General features: G+C 43.5%; 1 protein-coding gene across 1 annotated transcript in view; it reads right to left on the bottom strand.

The window, feature by feature from the left end:
* The window catches only part of RASAL2 (RAS protein activator like 2), a 280,988-nt gene extending 260,543 nt beyond the window's left edge, over window positions 1–20,445 (bottom strand). The window contains exon 1 of the mRNA XM_060232488.1: window positions 20,265–20,445. Within this exon, the coding sequence (XP_060088471.1) occupies window positions 20,265–20,436 (172 nt within the window). The 5' untranslated portion in view covers window positions 20,437–20,445. The remainder of the gene's footprint in view (window positions 1–20,264) is intronic.
* Between the last annotated feature and the right edge of the window lie 255 nt (window positions 20,446–20,700).

Here is a 20,700-nt window from a genome sequence, read left to right as displayed (position 1 = left end):
AAGGCTGGCTACCCTAGATCTGGCAGCACCCTCTGGATGACTTGATGCCACCTGACTGGCATGACTTAACTAGGCCTGACTGCTTGCTCCAGTTCAGCAGCAGCCCTCCTATGATAGCCAGTGTGATTTAGCAGTTGCCAGCTCCAAGTTGGGAAATTTCTGGAGATTTGAGGGGTGAAGCATGGAGAGGGTGGGCCTTGACGAGGAGCAGGACCTCAGACAGGTACAATGCCATAGACTTTACCCTCCAAATCACCCATTTCCTTCAGGGGAACTACTGTTGCCAATTTCCATGTGAGGACTGGAGATCACTCAGAATTACAGCTGCTCTCCAGATGGCAGAAGGCAGCTCCCCTTGAGGTAGGGAGGGGTTGTGAATGCCTTCACTTGGGTAGCTGGGAGGACGGCAGGGGTGCACTTGCTCAGACCCTCTTTCTCGAGCCCATTGTATTTTTCATGATGGGCCCTATTCCTAGTTTTAAAATAAACATACAGAGTTGAGAAAGATACCTTAGTCCAATTGTTCCTCTGCAAATTTATGTACACAGAATCAATCCTTTACCTCTTAAATGCTAAAATTCAAGGAGTTCAGTGTTTGGGGTAGAATAGATCTGGATAACGAGGAGATGTTATGCACTAAGTGTGAAGAGGGAGAGACGAGTAGTACAAATGTAAGTGAAACTTTGAACAGAATACTACAAAGATCTTGAGATCTTTATGAGTGTAGCCTCATAAATACAGGAACATATATACTACATAGTGTGATTTTTTTTTTTAGTTAACTAAATAATTTAAAATTACTATTGTTAATTATTATTTTTCTCCTGCCAATAAAGTACAGCAGAAGAGTTGTCCAAACATGAACGACTAGCCTGTTAAATTGGAGAAGTTCAACTCACAATGATTTTGTAGAATTTCTTTCTACGCCATCATGACAGTTCCGTATTTCAACACATGTATGCATTAGTGTTGCCTTCATGTCTATTTTCAGCCTATAGCTATAGCAACTTGACCGGGATAGCCCAGGCTACCCTGATCTTGTAAAATCTTGGAAGCTAAGCAGGGTTGGCCCTGTTAGTGCTTGGATGGAAGACCACTAAGAAAGACCAGGGTTGTTATGCAGAAGGTGGCAATGACAAACTAGCTCCAAACATCTCTGATCTTGAAAACCCATACTATGCGGTTGTCATAAAACAGCTACAAGTGACAAGGAAAAAAACCAGCTACTGCACCAGTTCTCATAACTAATTTTGTCAAGTATTCTGAGAAGCACACTATCCATGAAGCTAAAATCCAGAGAAACGTTTCCAGGAAAATGTTGTTGTTTTTTAAAAAGAGAAACAGGAACTAAAGTCACAATTAAACATCAAACCAGCCCACAATTCCTCCAAAATACCCATGACAAAGGAACGTGCACCAAATGCGCAAACTTTAAAGGAAGCAAATCGTGGTCAGATGCTTCACACCCATCATATGGAAACTGCAATGAAAAGAACTAAAAACAAAATCAATGAAAGGAAATGAAATGAAAACCAGGTCTCCTAAATTAATATTTTTACAACTTACAACATACTTAACTGTGCTATGCATATGTCAATGATCCCTACAAAGTAAAAGCTGCTTAAGGAAAATTTTCTTCAGCAGATGAACAAAGCAGGAGTCAAGTTCACCTTTAAGACCAACTAAGTTTTATTGAGAACGTAAGCTTTCATGTGCTCTCTAAGCACACTTCATCAGACAAGGGGATCTTGGATCTTTCTTCAGCAGAGACATTATCCAGATAGACTGGATATCAAGAGCTTGCACACTGGAGGCGGCTAAAAGCAGGGAAATGCCACAACTTGTTCCTTCAGATCAATGGTACAGCTATGGGTACTTGCATGGCCCCACAGTATGTTAATATCTTTATGGCTGACTTGGAACAACATTTCCATAACCCACTCATACCTCTTTTATACCTTAATACATCAATAGCATTTTCATTGCCTTGGACATATGGTAAAGAGGCCCTGGATATTCCACCAGGCATTCAAGTATTTTTACTCTACCATCAACCTGACAATGAATCAATCTATTCAAGAAATATATTGAGAGCCAGTTTGGTGTAGTGGTTAAGTGCACAGACTCTTATCTGAGAGAACCAGGTTTAATTCCCCACTTCACATGCAGCTGTTGGAATGGCCTTGGGTTAGCCGTAGCCCTTCTGTGAGAGCTCTCTCAACCCCACCTACCTCACAGGGTGTCTGTGTGGGGGAGGAAGGTAAAGGAGATTGTAAGCCACTCTGATATTCAGAGTGAAGGGTGGGGTACAAATCCAATATCTTCTTCATTTTCTTGACACTATGGTAAAAATACACAATGGATGCATAGACACCACATTACACTGTTACTCACCCTTTACCTGTATGGATGGACTGGCAATTTTCATTTCATTGTATCTGAAGACGTGTGTGCATAAGAAAGCTTATACCTTGAATAAAACTTTGTTGGCCTTAAAGGTGTCACTGGACTCAAACTTTGTTTTGTATAACACCAGTCAGCTGAAGATTTCAGTCATTAATCTCTGTGTGCTGCGTGACAGAAAGAGAAAAGGAGTGCACAAATCCAACAATAAACCAGAGCAGAGCCTATAATAAACAAACAGATTTGTATGCAGCACCTGAACTGCAACTCTGTCGACACTCGGCCCATGTGTTATATTCAAAAGCATGGGGTCGTGGCTCAGTGTAGAGCTTCTGCTTTGCATACACAGAGTCCCATATTCAGTTGCCAGTTACGAGGACCGGGTGATATGAAAGACCTCTGTTTGAGTACCCGGAGAGCCACTTACAGTCAGAGAAGTCAATATGGGCCTTGACAGACACATTATAAAGCAGTTTCTTGAAAGAAAAGCACATCAAAACTTCCCCATTCAGATCCCATGCTGGATGCTATTGCTATCTCTGTGTTCCTTTTTCACCCAGGTCTGCTCTTATAGACAAAGTTGTGCTTTTTCTTTTTCTGGTCCTTCCAGGGAAATGTTCTAGATTAACTCCAAATCCTACTGCTAAGCACAAATATCTCCTATATCATCTTAAACTTAAAATTTCTACACAACAATATATCATATTGGGATGGATCTACCCCCCCCCCCCGCCCCTCAAAGTAGCCTTCTATGAACTTAAGTGTTTCTTCCTCCAATGAAATAGCCCTTTAAGACAGAGGGACTGAGTGGGATGGTAGGATACACCTCGTTGTATAAGTATACCTAGAGGTGGCCAGTGCAGCGTAATGGTAGAAATGGAGTTCAAGATACTGCCCAGCTGAAAGCTTACCACAGACAGCATATCCTGAGTGGTCACTCTCTACTCCTGACCTTTTCTCCAGTCAACTGAAACATCACCAGTTGCCCAATACTTCCACTTTGATGTCTCTTTGCCAGGGCCTTTTTTTTTTTTTTAGCAGGAATGCAGTTCTGGCTGGCTTGGCATCAGGAGTGTGTGGCCTAATATGCAAATGAGTTCCTGCTGGGCTTTTTTTCCTATAAAAAGCCCTGTATGAAACAATGGTGATGCCAGGGTGTGTGGCCTAATATGCCAATTAGTTCCTGCTGGGCTTTTTCTAAAAAAAAAAAAAAAAGCCCTGCTCATTGTTATCTCAAACTCAACTAATATTTTCCCAACTCTGAAGCTTTGGCTTTCTCTCTGCACCTCTATGACATCTTCTGTTTCATGGTCTGGCCACCTCTTGTCTTGATTAGTACAAAAAATGTACAATATTTTCCTTAAAGAACTCCTTTCTGGTCTTCTGTTGTCATACTTTGGACTCTCACCTCTGTTCAGAACTCTGTGCCTTAAAGTCTTTGAATGGACTTGCATGCTGGCCACAGGAGGTGTGACCTAATATACAAATGAGTTCTACAACAACCTTTATTCCTCAAATGCTACCCAAAAGCATACACAACTGAAATGAATTTGTTTTTATTTACACCCACTTTTCTCTTCAATGGGGACTCAGAACAGCTAACATCATTTTCTTCTCCATTTCATCCTCACAACAACCTTGTGAAATAGTTTAGACTGAGAGTGTGCAACTGGTCCAAGGTCACCCAGCAAGCTTCCATGGCAGAACAAGGGTTTGAACCTGGTTTTCCCAGACCCTACTCCTATACTCTAACCAGTATACAAGGCTAGCTTACTTATCCCTGCCTCTTTTCCCCTTTCTTTGTGGTCTTCCTTGCCTCAAGTTTTATATTGTAAGTTTCTTGAGGGAGGGATCGGATTTCTAGTACCAGGGGTGGAATTCTAACAGGATCTCCTTTGCATATTAGGCCACACCCCCATGATGTAGCCAATCCTCCAAGAGCTTACAAGGCTCTTTTTTGTAAGCTCTTGGAGGATTGGCTACATCAGGAGCATGTGACCTAATATGCAAAGGAGCTCCTGTTAGAATTCCACCCCTGTCTAGTACTATAGAGAGAGCGATCCCCTAGGAAGGGGCTACAGCTATATGGAACAGCACATGTTTTGCATGCAAAAGGTCTGAAATCAATTCATAGCATCCCCAGCCAAAGGATCTCAAAAAGCTGGTGCTGGGGGTTTGACTTTTTACCCTGGACCCTAGATAAGTGCTGCCAATCAAAGTACATGATAGATACCCAGCTAGCTACACCAATTATCTGAATAAGGCCTTTCAGATGTTCACCCAACCATCCTAGCTTGTATAATTTCATGACTCGCCTGTCCTGACAGCTCCCTGGGCAAAGAGGCCAAAAGAGAAATGGAATGCATCTGTGCATCCACCCTTATGATGCAATGCTAAAATATAACTAATGTCTATCTCAGAGAAAATTTGTCTACAGAAGTACCGCAGCACTAGCAGCTGGATTGAAAAGGCAAAAACTGTATGCAGATCAAAGCCGGCAAGTGCCTCTTCCATCATTAAAGAAGGCAGAAACTTCGAGGTGCATTTGTATTCTCATGCAAATCTCTATCAGACACTGCAGCACATCTGCTCAAGCAAGTGCCATTTTCCCACAGCACGCTGAACGAATATTAGTGAAGTTTCTGCCAGCGCCTGCAGAATAAAGCCTGTATTAAAGAGGCTTTCTCAGCTACAAGCATCCCCTCCAAGAAACAAACTGCTTTCTGTATCCCTTCCTCCCACAGCGTAGCAAAAATTTCCTCTTCTTTTTCTATAGCTCAGTAATGAACCTGTGTTCCAGAAACAATTTGGCTGTGAAAGGTTCATTACAATATCTGTTAATAATCTGCATAATATTTCAAGCGCTGTGTGCTCCAATAAGTATCACATCCACATCACCGCAACATTAAGAGACAAATCACTATTGTTCGCTTTCTGAGGGCAGGAAATTATCAGTATGTTTTACCCAAGGAACTGGGTTCTATATTAAATCAAGCCTGAATTATCCCTAGAAGCTAAAATGACTGAATTGAAACTATTGTACTCAGGGGTCGTTTTGTAGAAAAATAGGTAGTGGAGCTCATCCAGGGATTGTTATGCAGCTGCACCTACTATTCAATGGACAAGGAGGTGGAACTCTCAGAAAGGTTCAGGAGCTGTGCTCCTGTGAGCTCCCACTGAATCTGAGGCCTGATTGTACTTCATTCACATTATGAGAAGACAAGAGTCACTGGAAAAGACAATAATGCTAGGAAAAGTGGAAGAGGAAGATCCAACATGAGGTGGATCAACTCAATCAAGGAAGTTACAGCCTAGCTGGTAAGACAGGAACAAAACAGTTAGTTTGAGGACATTTTGGAGGTCATTAATTCATAGGGTTACCATAAGTCTGAAGCAACTTAATGGCACTTACACACACACACTTACCCAAGGTCGCCTAGGAGCTAATGTCATATACATGACTTTTAAAGCCAGGATGCTGAATGGAGTAGCTTGTAGGGACCACATCACTCCAATCTTGGCCCATCTACAGTGGATCCCTATCCATTTTTGGCCACAATTCAAGGTGCTGGAGCTGGTTATAAGCTATAAAAAGCCCTATATAGCTTGCAACCAGCTTACCTGAAGGCCGCCTACTCCTGTATGAACCACCCCAACCACTAAAGTGATGTTCCCATGCCCTCCTTCAAGTATCTGAGATCAGTAAATGACAACCCAAGACAGGTCCTTCTTGGCAGTGGCACCAAAATTATGGAACTCTCCCTTCAGGGATCTGCCACTGTCCCCTGCTGTCATTGTCTTCTGCCAACAGTCTCTCCCTCCTGACCTATGCTTTAGCTACTGTTTTTCTGTGCTTTTAAACATGTATTTTAGTTTGGGGTTTAATTGTTTTATGATTATTGTAATAATGCTTATTTTGTTAGTCACCTCGGTGGCACCTTTGGCTAGGCCTTAACAACTAAGTGGGTCACTCTCCTGGGGAAGATCGTCTGTGCCACCCAGGTTAGTTTTCATTGGCTGCACTTCCAAGAAGGAAGCCCTTAACTTTGGGCATGGACATCATAGGGCTTAGCTACTGAAGCCACCAGCAGCTAGAAGGTTTGAGTGAGAGCAGAAAACTAACATTTGGGATGCTTACTCTATTGTAACCACAACCAACCCATCCAAGTTCTGCCTGGACACAACAGAGGCTGCAGTGTTTAGTAGAACATGTTTCATTGCAAAAGAACAACAAAAAGAGAGCTATCCATATCTGCATGTTTTAACATAATAGATCTGAAGTGCAAGCCCCAGTGAATAGAGTTTACTTTCACATAGCACTTCTTGAGGGATTGGTCCCTAAACACAAACTCAGGTATTCTTCGATCACTTATAAATTGGGGTGGGGTTGTTTAGATTTTTTTTATCAATGAAAAAGAAGATCACAAACTGAAATATCCTCATGCTGCTGCTTGTCTTTCTACATACCACTTCCCCCCCTGAACTTTTTTCCAAGCTGGGGTCACTTCTACCTGTAGAAATGTGACACAGAAACTGTGAGCAGGGAAGCTTCAGGCATGTAGCAGGAGGAGAAAATTTAGCCCCAATATCCACCACAGGTCCCTTATGATGTTAAAACCTTCCCTCACTATAAATGATTGGGTCAGGCAGGTTTTTAAACGACTCAGCCTACCACTAATAGCTGGAGTCCCCAACTAAACTGGGTCTAGACCCTAAATCTGAATTCCCATTAGGGTTTGTAGAATCTTTCGGGATCAAGTGCCGTGTTCTACTGGAGAAAGTTTTCCTTCCAGACGTTTCGTTCTCAGCTGCGGAGAACATCCTCAGTGGCGTTGCAGCCGGAGCAGGCACAGCAGCCAAGAAGGTCTGAGCGCCTGCTCCGGCTGCAACGCCACTGAGGATGTTCTCCGCAGCTGAGAAAGAAACGTCTGGAAGGAAAACTTTCTCCAGTAGAACACGGCACTTGATCCCGAAAGATTCTACAAACCCTAATGATGTTACCAGCCGTGAAAACCTGAAATCTTTGAATTCCCATTGCTTTATAAACTAAGAAACATGTCTACAACTCAAACCGTCCTTGCATAAAATGCATAATGGATCTCTTTGGATGCAGCCATAAAAAAACTACAAAGGCTCATTTAGTGCACTTTCCTTTCTAGAAAACATTTTTTAAAAAAAAAAACAGGCACTAGCCCAGAAGTTTTGTCATTCGTCTATGAACATCAAAAACAGCCCTCTTGAAGAAAGGCAGAATATAAATACTTTCATATGTAAAATAAAGGAATAAACGTTACAATGAAATCTCAGCTAGATTAAACTGAATCTGTAATTATAAATTATAAAAGCAATCATGGTATCAGAATGTGTCAGTTCAATTTGTTTTCTTTTTCTCTTTCTTAAAAATAGATGCAATGCTGACTAAAAGTTTAAAGTATAAAAAGATAAAGTTTGCTTGGGTGAAATTTTAAAGAGCAATTATACTAGGCACATAGTTAAAATTCAACATTAAAGCTGAACTCTAAATTCATATAGATTAAGCTTAACATTACTTGAATGTTCTCTACAGTTCATCCTCTTAAAAACACAAGGCTAATTACTTCTATACTTAGTGATACAAGCAAACAACAGCAACAAAAGAGAATCAATCAGATCATCCAAATATGTGGAATAGTGTATAATGCTACTGTGTGTGTGCACCTCTGGCTCCCCTACTCAAGGGGAGTGAACGATAACAGGCTTGTTCCACCCTGTTACTAATTGATCTCTCTGCCTACATAGCCCTTATCATCATCAAGGCCAAAGCAGAAAAGTGGTAATTAGCTTCTCATGACAACCTGCAGCCCACAGAATGGGAGGGAGGAGGCCAGGAGTGATGAGGTAATTTTCTAGAACATTCCAGCTAAACTGTGTGCTGACTGGATGTCATCACCACCTGATATTACTTGGCCAAAAACTATAATTGAACTAAAGACCTGGAAAAGAAGGCTAACTTGGATTCTGATGGATTAAAGCTCCAAACTATAATATGCTTATATTGCAACAGTAGAGAATGTATCAGCTGTGGCCTTTGTTTCTTTGACTTAAAGTTTGTGCCATCTAATGCAAGTCTTGAAAATGTGTCCGTTAAGCTAGTTTGTTATTATTCTGCTATATGACTTTAGAGCACTGTGTTGCCAGTAGAATAAATCTTTTAAAACTGAAATTAAATAAAACTTAATTAAAAATATTTTAATAAAATAAAGAAAAGGCTTGGTTACTTGTGTGCAACAGCCCTGGGGACCCACAGAGTTCAGTTTTGGACTCTTTGACATCTGCAGTTCTCAAAACAGGAGGTGGTGCTTTGTTAAAGAAGGATAATGTTTTCAGTAATGCTAGATTCAAGTCCAGCAGCATCTTAAGAGACCAATAAGATTTTCATGGTATAAGCTTCTGAAAGTCAAAGTTCCCTCCATCAGATGATTTTCTAGTCACAAAAAACCCACTTACGCTATTCGTGTTCAACTGAACAATTAAGGCCTTCATTATTCTTTTGGTAGGCAACTATGTCTCATTGTTCAGAACACATCTTGCTTTTAAAAATCAGATATGGTGCATCATGATCTGACAAAGGGAGATTTGATCCTCAAAAGCTTATATTGTTGACCTCTAAGGTTCTACTGGGCTCAAATCTACCAGTTCTAATGCAGACCAATAAGGCTACTCTCCAAAACTGTTTTCAGCCTAACACTCCCATAACTTGCAGAGGAAGCAGCTAGGAGCGTGCAGCTAGCAGCAGTGGTATCCTCTAGTAAAGAAACAGCTAAAGGCCCTTGTTTCAGAAGATACCCACAACAATACCTTAATCTTCCCAGCAATATTGCTTGTCCTTTTAGGGGCACCGGGCAGACAGTGCCCAGACACTGTCCTTTTTGGTGGCCTGGGCAGACAGTGCCTTGCTTTCAACCCACCCACCTATGTGGTCCCTCCTGCCTGACTGTATCCTTTCCCAACTCACAAGCCCTCCCACAACCTGCAACACATTCATGCCTGCAACACATTCATGTGCCTCATGTGGCACATTCATGCCACATTCATGCATTCAGCTGGAAATGTTGTTGCTGTGCACCACCAGAATGCAAGCTTTTCCCCATCGATTCTGGGAAGCTGGGAGCATGAGCGGTGGAATGCTTGCAAGCAAATGGGTGGAGAAGAACACAGAGATAGGTGACAGGGAGGTGGACGGGCAGGGAATAATAACAACGGCTCTGGCAACTGCCCCACTTCAAGGTATGATGATGCCAGCCCTGATCAACAGGCTTCTGATAAATACATGTTTGGCCTAGATGCACTTTCCTAAAAGAAATCAAGAGGGTTAATGTTAGACTCTTCCCTTCTTACTACCGTATTTTTGGTCCATTAGACGCTCTGGACCATTAGACGCAGGTGCCTGGCTGGGAGACAAGCAGCGAGATCGCTCCCTCTGCCCCCACCGCAAACCCAGCACTTCGCAGGGAGCGATCTCGCCGCTTGTCTCCCAGCCAGGCACGCAGGTGCGGGGGAAGCACGCCGGCGCCTGCGTGCCTGGCTAGGAGACAAGTGGTGAGATCGCTCCCTGTGAATTGCTGGGTTTGCGATGGGGGGCGGAGGGAGCGATCTCACCGCTTGTCTCCCAGCCAGGCACACAGGCACGGGGGAAGCAACCACCCCCTCCGCAAACCCAGCGCTTCGTGAGCGCCGGCTGTGGAGGAGGCGGCGTGCTTTCTCCGTGCCTGCCTGCCTGGCTTCAGCTCTGATACTTAAAGCAAGCACTGGGATCGGAGGGCGGAGGGAGCGATCCTGGCGCTTGCTGTAAGTGTCAGAGCTGGAGCCAGGCAGGCAGGCACGGGGGAAGCGCCGGGATCAGAGGCAGAGGCAGCGGATCGCCCCCCCCCCCCCCCCGGAGGAAGGTACGTATCTTCACTCCATAAGATGCACACACTTTTCCCCCCACTTTTTTTGGGGGGGGGGGAGTGCATCTTATGGTGCGAAAAATACGGTACTTGCTTCAAGGCACAGAATTTTAGCCATGCTTTCTGGTAAACACCCTATGAGACAGCAACTGCCCCTAGCTAGTCAGATAAATGTATTCAGCCAGTAGAGTCAACCCAGGTTTATTGCCTTGGTAAAGACAGTTTGAATAGATGTATGAAAGGTACACAATATAATTTTCAGTCTGGTCCTTCATTTGTATATCACAAAGAACTCCTCTGTCCCTCTACAAGTCCCTTAGACTGACTAACCACAAACTATGGAATCAACTACAGACTTTTTAAAAAGAACTTTAGAAAGGTTTGAGTTGGTGGAATCTTTCACAAAAAACACAGCATCATTCACTTGTTTGGAAAACCCATATTGTTTTTAGTAAAGTGTTTCTTGAACCTGGCAAGGACTTCTGTCCTATTGTATTATATAAAGGGCCATGGCGCAGCGAGGATGAAGTTTAACAAACTTTTATGTAGAGATTCCTGTCTTAGGATGCAGAGTTCAGCAAGATGATCTTCAGCTTCCTTCCAACCTAATGACTGAATACCTCTTCCTGACAGACACAAATTTAACCCTCCTTTACTTGTGTAGTGGTTAACCTCATGCTTTATTTTGTGCTTGCTTTTATATTTATATTTTGTGCTTCCTTCTTCCGTCAGCTCTAGGCTGATCCTGCATTGAGAAGGGGGTTGGACTAGATGGTGTGTATGGCCCCTTCCAACTTTGGGATTCTATAGTCAAAGATTTTGCATTATATAATGAATTCCATTTTATTCTTTTTAAAAGGATCCCACTACATTTTACAAGCTATTTTTGTACACTTATTAGAGTACTTACTCTCATTATGAGTTGCAGCAACATTCACAAATGCTGCATCATATGCTGATTTTGAAGTATACAAACAGCCACAGGTCATTCTTCTGAAGTCTGAAGTGGTGGGACACTCTCCCTCTTTTCCCGCTTCTGTGCAGCCCTACCCTATACGGGCTTTTGTTCAAGAAGATCCCAAGGATCTCTAACGTGGTTTTTTGGAGGTCATAATGAACTCCTTAGCTAGCAAATAAGTTGTTAAGGCTCAATCCAATGTACCCAAGGAATGCAGGGTGCAATTTGGCAAATACATATTGGCAAATCTTATATCAATTGACATGAGAAGCTGTATTCATATTTACAGCAGGAAAGTCCCAGTTAGCAAGACATTAAGTGCTAAAGCAAAGGGACTGCCTAAAAGAACGGCCATTTTAAGCTTTTATCAGCCATTTCTACAAACCTAACACTTTTAACAAAACCCTGATACAGGATCACAAAGTAGGTTCAGAATTTCCAGCACCAGCAAGTGTTTTAAAGAAGTAATTAATGCAAATCCTTATAAGAAGTATAATTGTAATATGAATAATTTCAGAACACTATTCTCTATTCAAGCACTAATCTGATAAGGTACGTAATCACTGTCAACAACAGAGCCATCAGATACTTCAAACAACTTTTAACTTTTTATAGTCAAGGACACGATTCTTCCACCTACCCAAAGAGTAATACACCTTATTCTTACAATCATTTTTCTACATAATGTGGCCCATCAGCTCTACAGCTCAAATAATTTCTGGTTTAACCCTCATAACATTTACAGTACAGGACAACCCAGTCAACTATAATCCAAAAGGACTGAACAGGAACATTCAGGAACGTCAACGATACCTTTGCAATGGTCATCACAGCTAGTTGCTTAAGCAAGTCAGAATCTCAAATCTTTTCACATGCTACCAAATCCTATAGAGGATACTGAGATGGGCTCGTATGACCTGCACACACAAATATTAGGATAAATCAAGATCAGTAAGACAAAAAGCAATTGGGGAGATAGGAAAAGATTAGTTCATCCATAAAAAGCAGGAAGGGATGTCAGGGTCATAGCAAGAGTACATCCCAGAATGAAGCTTTTACTATTTCCCTTGTATCACTGTCACACTATTGCTCTGCCACAGCAGATGGTTTTTATGGTGCATTATTGCAAATGCCTACAGATACTAACTGTATAGTTTCTGCAGCTGGACTGATTCCTTATAATGGCCCTGAACAAACCATGAAGATGCAAAATGAATTCTTAATGCGCAGTTCCTTAAACACAGATGTACAAAAGTGACTAAGTCTGAGAAGTTGCAGGTGAATTTATTCCAAATCAATAACTGTTCCCCTCTCAGCCAATCTGCTGTGGAACTAAGTGCCTTTCAATTGCAACCATCTCAAAATACACTGTGCTGTCTTGCATTTGTATGACCACACAGGGAACACTGAACCTTAGCTGTTATATTAATAGCTCCCCTGTTCACAGTGCTAAGATAGTGATACTTAACATTTCTCAAGCAAGATACACTTCCTCTTTGGAGTCATTTGTAGCAGCAGTCAGCATTAGCTGTTCCCAGTGTAACGTGGTCCACAAGGTGAAATTCACTCACAACTCTTACTTCCTCTGCTAGGATAGCAACCTTCTTTGTTAACTACAAAAAGCTCCTGGATGCTGTAAATATCTACAGCAGAATATATGAGGGGCAGTCAGACTGTGGCTCGGGAGCTACATGTGTCTCATTCACACAGGTTGTGTGGCTGCTGAAACCCCCAACACCCCATTGGCTGGCTTGCAGAAGGCATTTACAGTTAAAGTTGCTTTCTTTCCAACTCTCCCTCCCTTCTCCCTCTATTTGCCTTCCTTGTCTTGCAGCTCTGAAAAACATCTGATATTTATTCTATGCGGCTCTTACATTAAGTAAATTTGGCCATCCCTAGCATATAGCACACCCAGAAATGACATTTAGTTGTGCACTAGCATGCATGGTTTCAGTTTGATTAAATGTACAGGAATATATCCAGGGCAATCTGTGAAAGGCAAGAACAGTGTGGAAACAATCTGATGTATACATTTTATTAACTTATTTTCACATTACTCTGCTTTCCCAAAACAGGATCCTGTGAATAAGGGAAGGAAGCATATATTTTAAGAGTTAAGTTACTTTAAAGAAAAGAATAGAAAAGAAAAACCTTAACTGCGGAACTAGCAATTTTTGCTGCCTTGTTTCAATTTCTGCAGCTTTGTTTTCATAAAGACCAAAAATAATTTGTTGTCATTAGGTTACAAAAAAAATTACACTTGGAAAAATCAAAATCGCTGTGCTTTTCCCAGCCTTTTAGCGAGCAAGTTATATAGGTATTTTTAGTTCCATGCTAGCATCAAAACTATAGTTCATCGCGGAATGAGACACAGAGGACTACAGAAGCAACACTTAACACTGTAACTAACTTTGGAGTGTCCATCTGTATGTCACTTCTTAATGTTGTCCCTTATAACAGGCAGCCCTATTTCAGGGGGGAGAAACTATTTCAAAAAGCATTTATTTTTAGAATCATACCCATGCTCCACTCAAGTAGAGTCTGATTCTGTTTTAAGAAGCAAAAGGGGGAAGGAGGGGTCAGAGCTTGTAAATACCACCCAAGGCCTCCGAAGGGCAAGGAACAATTGACGTTTCCTCAGGAACAGTTAAAGCCAACAAGATATTTTTTTCTCCTGGTTATAGCCAAAAGGAGCATATGGCTACATCAAAACAAAACACACAGAAAAGCCAATATAGGACTAGAGTCTGCTGCTGCGTCCTTGAGGAAACAATGCTCCTATCAGTGATAATGTAAGCAGCAGGATACGCACCATCTTACCGAGCACTGTATTTTGGAGGGGGAGGGAAAGGAAGAGACCACTCCGCCATGAGCCCTAACGAACGCACAAGGAAAACAATCCAGGAAAAACTTGTGTTCTCTCTGGCAACTATCCAAGCATCCCAAGGCAGTTCCAACTCACAAACGATTCCTCTAATCAGGAGAAACTCCAGATTACTACTCTACTTCTTAAAGTTCATTCTCATAAATGAATGAGAATGGCCCCACATATAAACAGTGGCTCACAGGCTCATCTCTCAAGAGACGATGAACTTCTTAAGGGCAGTGTGCTGTCCTCTGAGGTGCATGAACAGTGGGCATCCAGAAGAACAATGAACTGGCAAGAGGAAACGACAGCTCTCTGTGCCAGCAGGGCACAGAGCGGTTGACACATCGCTTCTGCCCCTGTATGGCCCCTAAAAGATCTTCTGGGTTTTTTTTTAATTTACCGGTATTTAGTTCTATTTATATTTCGCCCTCCCCACCGAAGCAGGCTCAGGGCAGCTAACAATGCCAACAGGCAAGTTTGAAAGCATAAAACCAATTAAAACTATAGGTGCAGTTACAACTTTAAAACAGCAAATACCATTGCATTCAGTATTATTTTCATCATGGCAGTGCACCAAACTTTCCACGATGATTTCCATCGTAAGTTCGAATCTCCAGATATACTTCTGATCTAGGGGCAGGCTCTTTAAAGACAATTCAATTCGTCCGACATGATAACATTTCATATGCGACCAGATAGGAGTCCCAGAATTTAACAATCAAAGGCTTGGTGGAAGAGCTTCATCTTACAGACCCTGTGGAACTGCAAAAGATCCCACAGGAATGTGTACAAAAGAAGTCACATTACTTTTATGGGAGAAGGCTGCATGGGGGAAGACTACAGGGGCAAGAGCAGTGCTTGCCCTCTGCTTGAACAGTTTCTGAAGGGCTGTGCCAAATTAAACTCTGTGGAGGCCCCTAGACAGTCAAAATCTTGGGAGCCCCCTTGCAAATTAGAGTCTGAGTGCCCACCCCACCTCTCATGGCCACCGCTGCAGTCTGCAGGCACCTCTTAAAAGCCCCTTTTACTAAGCTGAGGGGGAGAGGCAGAGAGAGGCAAACTTGGTGACAATACCAGCAGCAGCTGCACCAGGCAAGTCGAACAAAGAGCTGCTCAGTTGCTGGCTGCTTCTGCAGGCTGAGAGGGCTGCAAGCAGGGGGGAAACTGGAGGGAAAAGCCAGCCCGGGGCCCTTAAAGGTGTGGAGGCCCATAGGCCAGTGCCTACTTGGTCTAACTGTTAATCCAGCTCTGCTGAAGGAGGGAAGAGACATTTTGTCCTGCCTCCTTTGAATGCTCAGCAGCAGACCTTTTTCTACAAAACTCAGTATTTTATTTAGTTCCACTGGGAAGGGGAGGGGTGCTACAACAAGCAATATTGGGTGACTTCCACTATCTTGTACTTAGCTTAATAAGGTCACTAATTATAGACACTTTATTGTCTTACACAGAATTCCACAGCAGTTATTTGCTTGAAACAAAGTTAACCCACCATAATGAACAGGCACTGCAAAATTGTTTGGTAAAGGTGGTGTCTACAAAGTTACATAGGATTAGTACACTGTTTCCTACACCAACAGAAGCTAGCCCAATAAAAGATATCAGTTTACCTTTTTAATTTCTCTCACTGTCTGGAACCAATGCGACAACACCTGTCTGTACTTTAGCAGCCACTAGGCCCAGCAACCCTGAAGTGCTGGAGTTTTCAATTAGCAAATTTCACTGCTACAGAACGCAATAACTTCTTGCTCCCTTGGATACAAAGTAGAGTGTGATGTAGGGACAGCTGGGCTGGTGCAGGGGTTAGAATTTCACCCTAGGATCTGAGACTCTCAGGTTAGAATCCTCACACTGCTATGGAAACCTCCTGGGTGACCTCGGGCCAATCACACTCCTTCAGCCTAACCTACCGCATAGGGTTATTGCAAGGATAAAATGGAGGAGAATTTTATCTTAGGACACACTTTTGGTCCTCACTGGGGAGAAAAGCAGGGTACATATGAAGTTAAACTACGCAGCATATGATTTAGAACAGAGGTGGCCAAAGTTGCTGAATGTAAGAGCCACAGAGAATAAATGTCAGATGTTTGCCAGTTGCAAGACATGAATGTCAGATGTTTGAGGGAAGGAAGGAAGGAAGGGGGGAGGAGTGGAAAGAAAGCAACTTTAACTTTAAATGCAATCTCCAAGCTGCTGGCTTGGCTTGGCTAAGAGATTTAAAGAGAGAAATGTTTTCTCCAAGCTGGCTGATGGGGTGATGGAGACTTTGAAAGCCACACATTATGCGTGAAAGAGCCACATGTGGCTCCTGAGCCACAGTATGGCCACCCTTGATGAAGAACAAAATTCAATGTAAAGCAAAGCTGCAGAATTATTCCCCCCCCCCCCCCGGTCCAATTTTCTGCATTTTCTGTCTTGAATTACTGACTTTAAGGCTAAGTCATGATACATTTTTATAGCAAAGTACACACTGTGATCAAAAAAATAAAATAAAACAAAAACTGAGCCTGGGAATAGGCAAGGCGTACTGATACAGATTTATTTTGGGAGGTTACATACCAGGGAGTGTTTGAGAAAGAAATAGGAAATAACATTGAGTCTTGTACATCAGCCAGATTGCTAAAGAATTTAACATCCTTTTCCCCAGCTCTCATCAACCTTTGCTATAAATAAGGACGCCGACCAAATGCAAGTCTGTAAGTACTGAACCACATGATGAACAATGTCAGTATCTTCCAGGCTTCCAGAAACTCATTAATAGTCATCCAGAATCCAGCTGGCGGGGAGGGGGGGGGGAAGAGAAATGAAGCTTTATTCACACTGCATCCTGTTCTTCCTCTCTAGCAAGCACCAAGTGTTTAAATACAGATTACAGAATGATCGCATACCACCTCTCTGCATTTTGCTAGATCCTGGGGTGCTTTCAATTGAGCATCCAGTAGTTGACTTTTACAGAATTAGCACAAAGGGAAGCTTGCTAATAATTGCCAACATCATCTTGACATTTTAACATATGTCAAATAATCACAGGGTAGCATTTCCTGACAGCACATTTTATAGGTTGTAGAGGGTTTTTTTTTTTAAAAAAGCCTACACATCTAAAAATAATGAACTGCTTTAAAACTGAGATTAGTCATAAGTCTTTACCCAGGAATGATTCAATCATGGTTGCAATTTTCCCCAAAGTTCAGAGTGAACCTAAACATGAAAAAGGTTTGTCTGTTCATCAGTTTTCATTCTTGCTGCTGATGGAATAGCCACCCAGAGATTTGACAGTGACAACTAAACAATACCACATTCTGAAACATAATCCATGGGGTTATTTTTTCCTGCTAACACGACAGAACAGAGACCATTTTTTTAAAGGAATGGAAAAGACAATGGGAAGAGGCCATGCCAGGAGGTGGACACCACCACCCTCGACACACAAGAAGTTACTTTAAGATTTTTTTTTTCCTTTTGGCAAAGTACAGCCTCATCATTTTTAACCCCTCCTGATAGGTACTCCAAGGAACATTCCTTGTTCTGAGACACAGCTGCATACCTGCACTGAAGAAGAATGTCATAGAGACAGAGAGAAATGAAGAAACACAGTTATCGTCACAGGAAGAAAGGAAGCTCATACACAAGAGGCTGCCAGTAGAACATGTGTTTTAAACCAGGGTCTATCCCCACCAACCATGTCAAGATACTTCTTCAAAACCGGATGTCACGACTCCTTTCAGAAACATGGTGCAGAACAGAAAAACTATTATTGCATGATTAATATTTGAAGATGTACAATAGAAATCTTGAGGCAGATACAAACAGATGCAAAACAGCTGGCTGAAAACGGGCTGAGCAAGAATGAGAGATTCCAAATCAGGCAACAACCAGGAACCTATGAAGCAGTAACTCCCAAATGGTGGACTGGAACCTATTGGCAGGTTGCAAGACAGCAAGGCATCAGAGACACACCCACCCACCAAATTTACTGGGACAATGCTATCCTTTAAGGGTGTTTTAAAAGGTGGTTTTCAGGTCAGGGACTGAGGTTCACAGGCAACCCAAAGGCAAATACAAGATCATGGTCTGACAACATCACTTGCTTCCAAAAGATGCTGTCAATACCAACATAATGAAATGGAGAAGACACACAGACCACTGGCCAGCTAAAGTCAGTATTGTCCACTTTGGCTGGCAACAGCTCTCCAAAGTCTCAGGTAGAAGTCTTTTACATAATTTACTACCTGTCCTTCTCCACTATACCCTAAACATTGTATCAACAACTACAGAATACAATATTTACTGACACAAACATTCATAGCTCTGGTGACCAAATTCTTGGCTGAAGCAGTTAAAGATAGACATAATCTCTCTGTATGATCTGCCTTATTTTGTTATCTCTGTAGTCCCTTCTTGCTCCTGTTTTATCTTGGCAAGTATTTTACTGATATGCCATTAAAGGTATTTGAAATACTACCTGTTCTTTTCATCTGAAGATACCAAGGATTGGGCATGGGACCACAAAGCATCTGCCTGAACACATGACACTTGTTTTATACTGGATAGACCACTGATCCACTACAGTCAGTATCATCTATTCAAACTGGCAGCAGTTATCCAGGGTCCCAGGCAGAGATCTTTCACATCATCTACTGCAAGATCTTTTAGCTGGAGATGCCAGGGATTGAACCTGGCACCTTCTTCATGCCAAACAGATGTTCTACCATGGAGACAAGCTGTCTCTCCCCCACCACTATTTACTGCCTACCCTGCCTGACTGGCAGTCTCTCCAGGGTGGTCTTTCATCCTACCCTAACACTTGATCCTTTCAACTGGAGACACAAGGGACTGAAATGGGGGTCTCCAGCGTGTCAAGCTCTATTGATCAGCCATGGCTTCTCCCCCTTCCCCGACAGCGGGGCAGTGCCAAAGACAGGCTAGGGTTCCCCATCAGCAAGAACAGAAAACAATGAAAAACATGCTATTGACAATCCAAAGGCATTAAAACTGGAAGGATATATGTATAAGATCTGTAATATCAAGTGCTTTACTCTCAGCACGACAAATGGATCTATCAGACCCTATGAAACACCTGTAGGATGAAAGAATGCAAAGGCTTCAGAGCGTGTGTGTTTTCTGTGTAAAAAGTAAGATACAATGCCTCAGTAGCAGAGTCTCTGTTCTGTATGCAGATGGTGCCAGGTTCAATCCCAGGCATCCTCAGTTAAAAGGATCAGGTAGCAGGTGATGTGAAAGATCTCCACCTGAGACCCTGCATGTCATTAGACAATACTGACCTTGGCAGACTAATAGCCTGACTCTGTAATAAGGCAGCTTCATGGGCTCGGGAGAGGAGACCGGCTGGCAAACCAACACGATATGCTTACATTTAAATATATATCTATTTTCAAGACCAGCGAAAGTACTTGTAGGGGGGAAAAAGAAAGTGCTGGTGTTGCAAGGTGCGGCACGGTAATGTCTACGCACAGACGGGAGGGGGGCGTGTTGCTTATGGAGAGTGGGATTTTTTTTTTTTTTTAAAGCAGCGGCTGGTGGTTCTCCCCTGCCCAAGGTCAGGGGGTGGGTAAGGAGAGGAGGCGGCAACCGCAGATTTATACCCCGCCCTTCTCTCTAAATCAGAGACTCAGAGCGGTTTACAATCTCCTATATCTTCTCCCCCCCACACACACACACACAGCAGACATCCTGTGAAGCGGTTGGGCTGACAGCGCCTCTCACAGAAGCTACCCTTTCAAGGACAACTCCTGCGAGAGCTATGGCTAACCCAAGACCATTCCAGTAGGTGCATGTAGACGAACGGAGAATCCAACCGGGATAAGATAAGAGTCGGCTTCTGTAACTGGATTACCGCAACACTCTATGCGGGGCTGCCCTTGCAACAACGCAGAAACTACAATGAGTCCAGAAGGCATAGTCAACCCTTGCAAGGAAGGGAGGGACGGGAAAGCCCCTTTTCACACACCCACCCACCCACACCCCGGCATTTGGCCACTTGGGGAGGGAGACCAAAGGTGAACTGAGCGGGGAGAGATGGAGATTTGGGGGGGGGGGGAGAGGGGCTGGAAAGGGGGCGTGGGGGGGAGGCTCTCCTCTCCTTCCTCACCGTAGACCCGCAGCCAGCCCTGCAGCTGACACACCGACTCTCTCAGGATCCTCTCCAGCGTGCTGGCCGCCCCAGCCAAGTCGGCAGGTCCCGGCAGAGAATTCTTGAGCCGCTCCAAGCAGGAATCCGCTCCTTCGCTGGACGGCCGCGCTGCAGAAGCGCCGGGCTCCATTCTCGCCCTCTGCGGTTGGGGGGTCAGCCGCCGAAGCCCCCCTCGGTCAGTTCAGCCCAGCCCGCTCTGCCGCTCCCCCCCCCAGGAGCCGCCCCCTTCAGCGGTCACTGCCCGGCAGCAGCCCGACCCGGCTCCATTCGGAGGGCGCCACCCGGCATGGTCTCCCGCCCCGCAGCCAGCGCTCTGCCGTCCGCCGCTTCTCTCTCACTCGCGGCTGCATCGGCGGGCGGCATCCCAGGGATAGAGGCGAGAACAATGGATCGC

Source organism: Heteronotia binoei, chromosome 2 (assembly GCF_032191835.1).
Source record: "Heteronotia binoei isolate CCM8104 ecotype False Entrance Well chromosome 2, APGP_CSIRO_Hbin_v1, whole genome shotgun sequence".
Classification (NCBI taxonomy): domain Eukaryota; kingdom Metazoa; phylum Chordata; class Lepidosauria; order Squamata; family Gekkonidae; genus Heteronotia; species Heteronotia binoei.
This window is presented reverse-complemented; position numbering and strand designations above follow the sequence as displayed.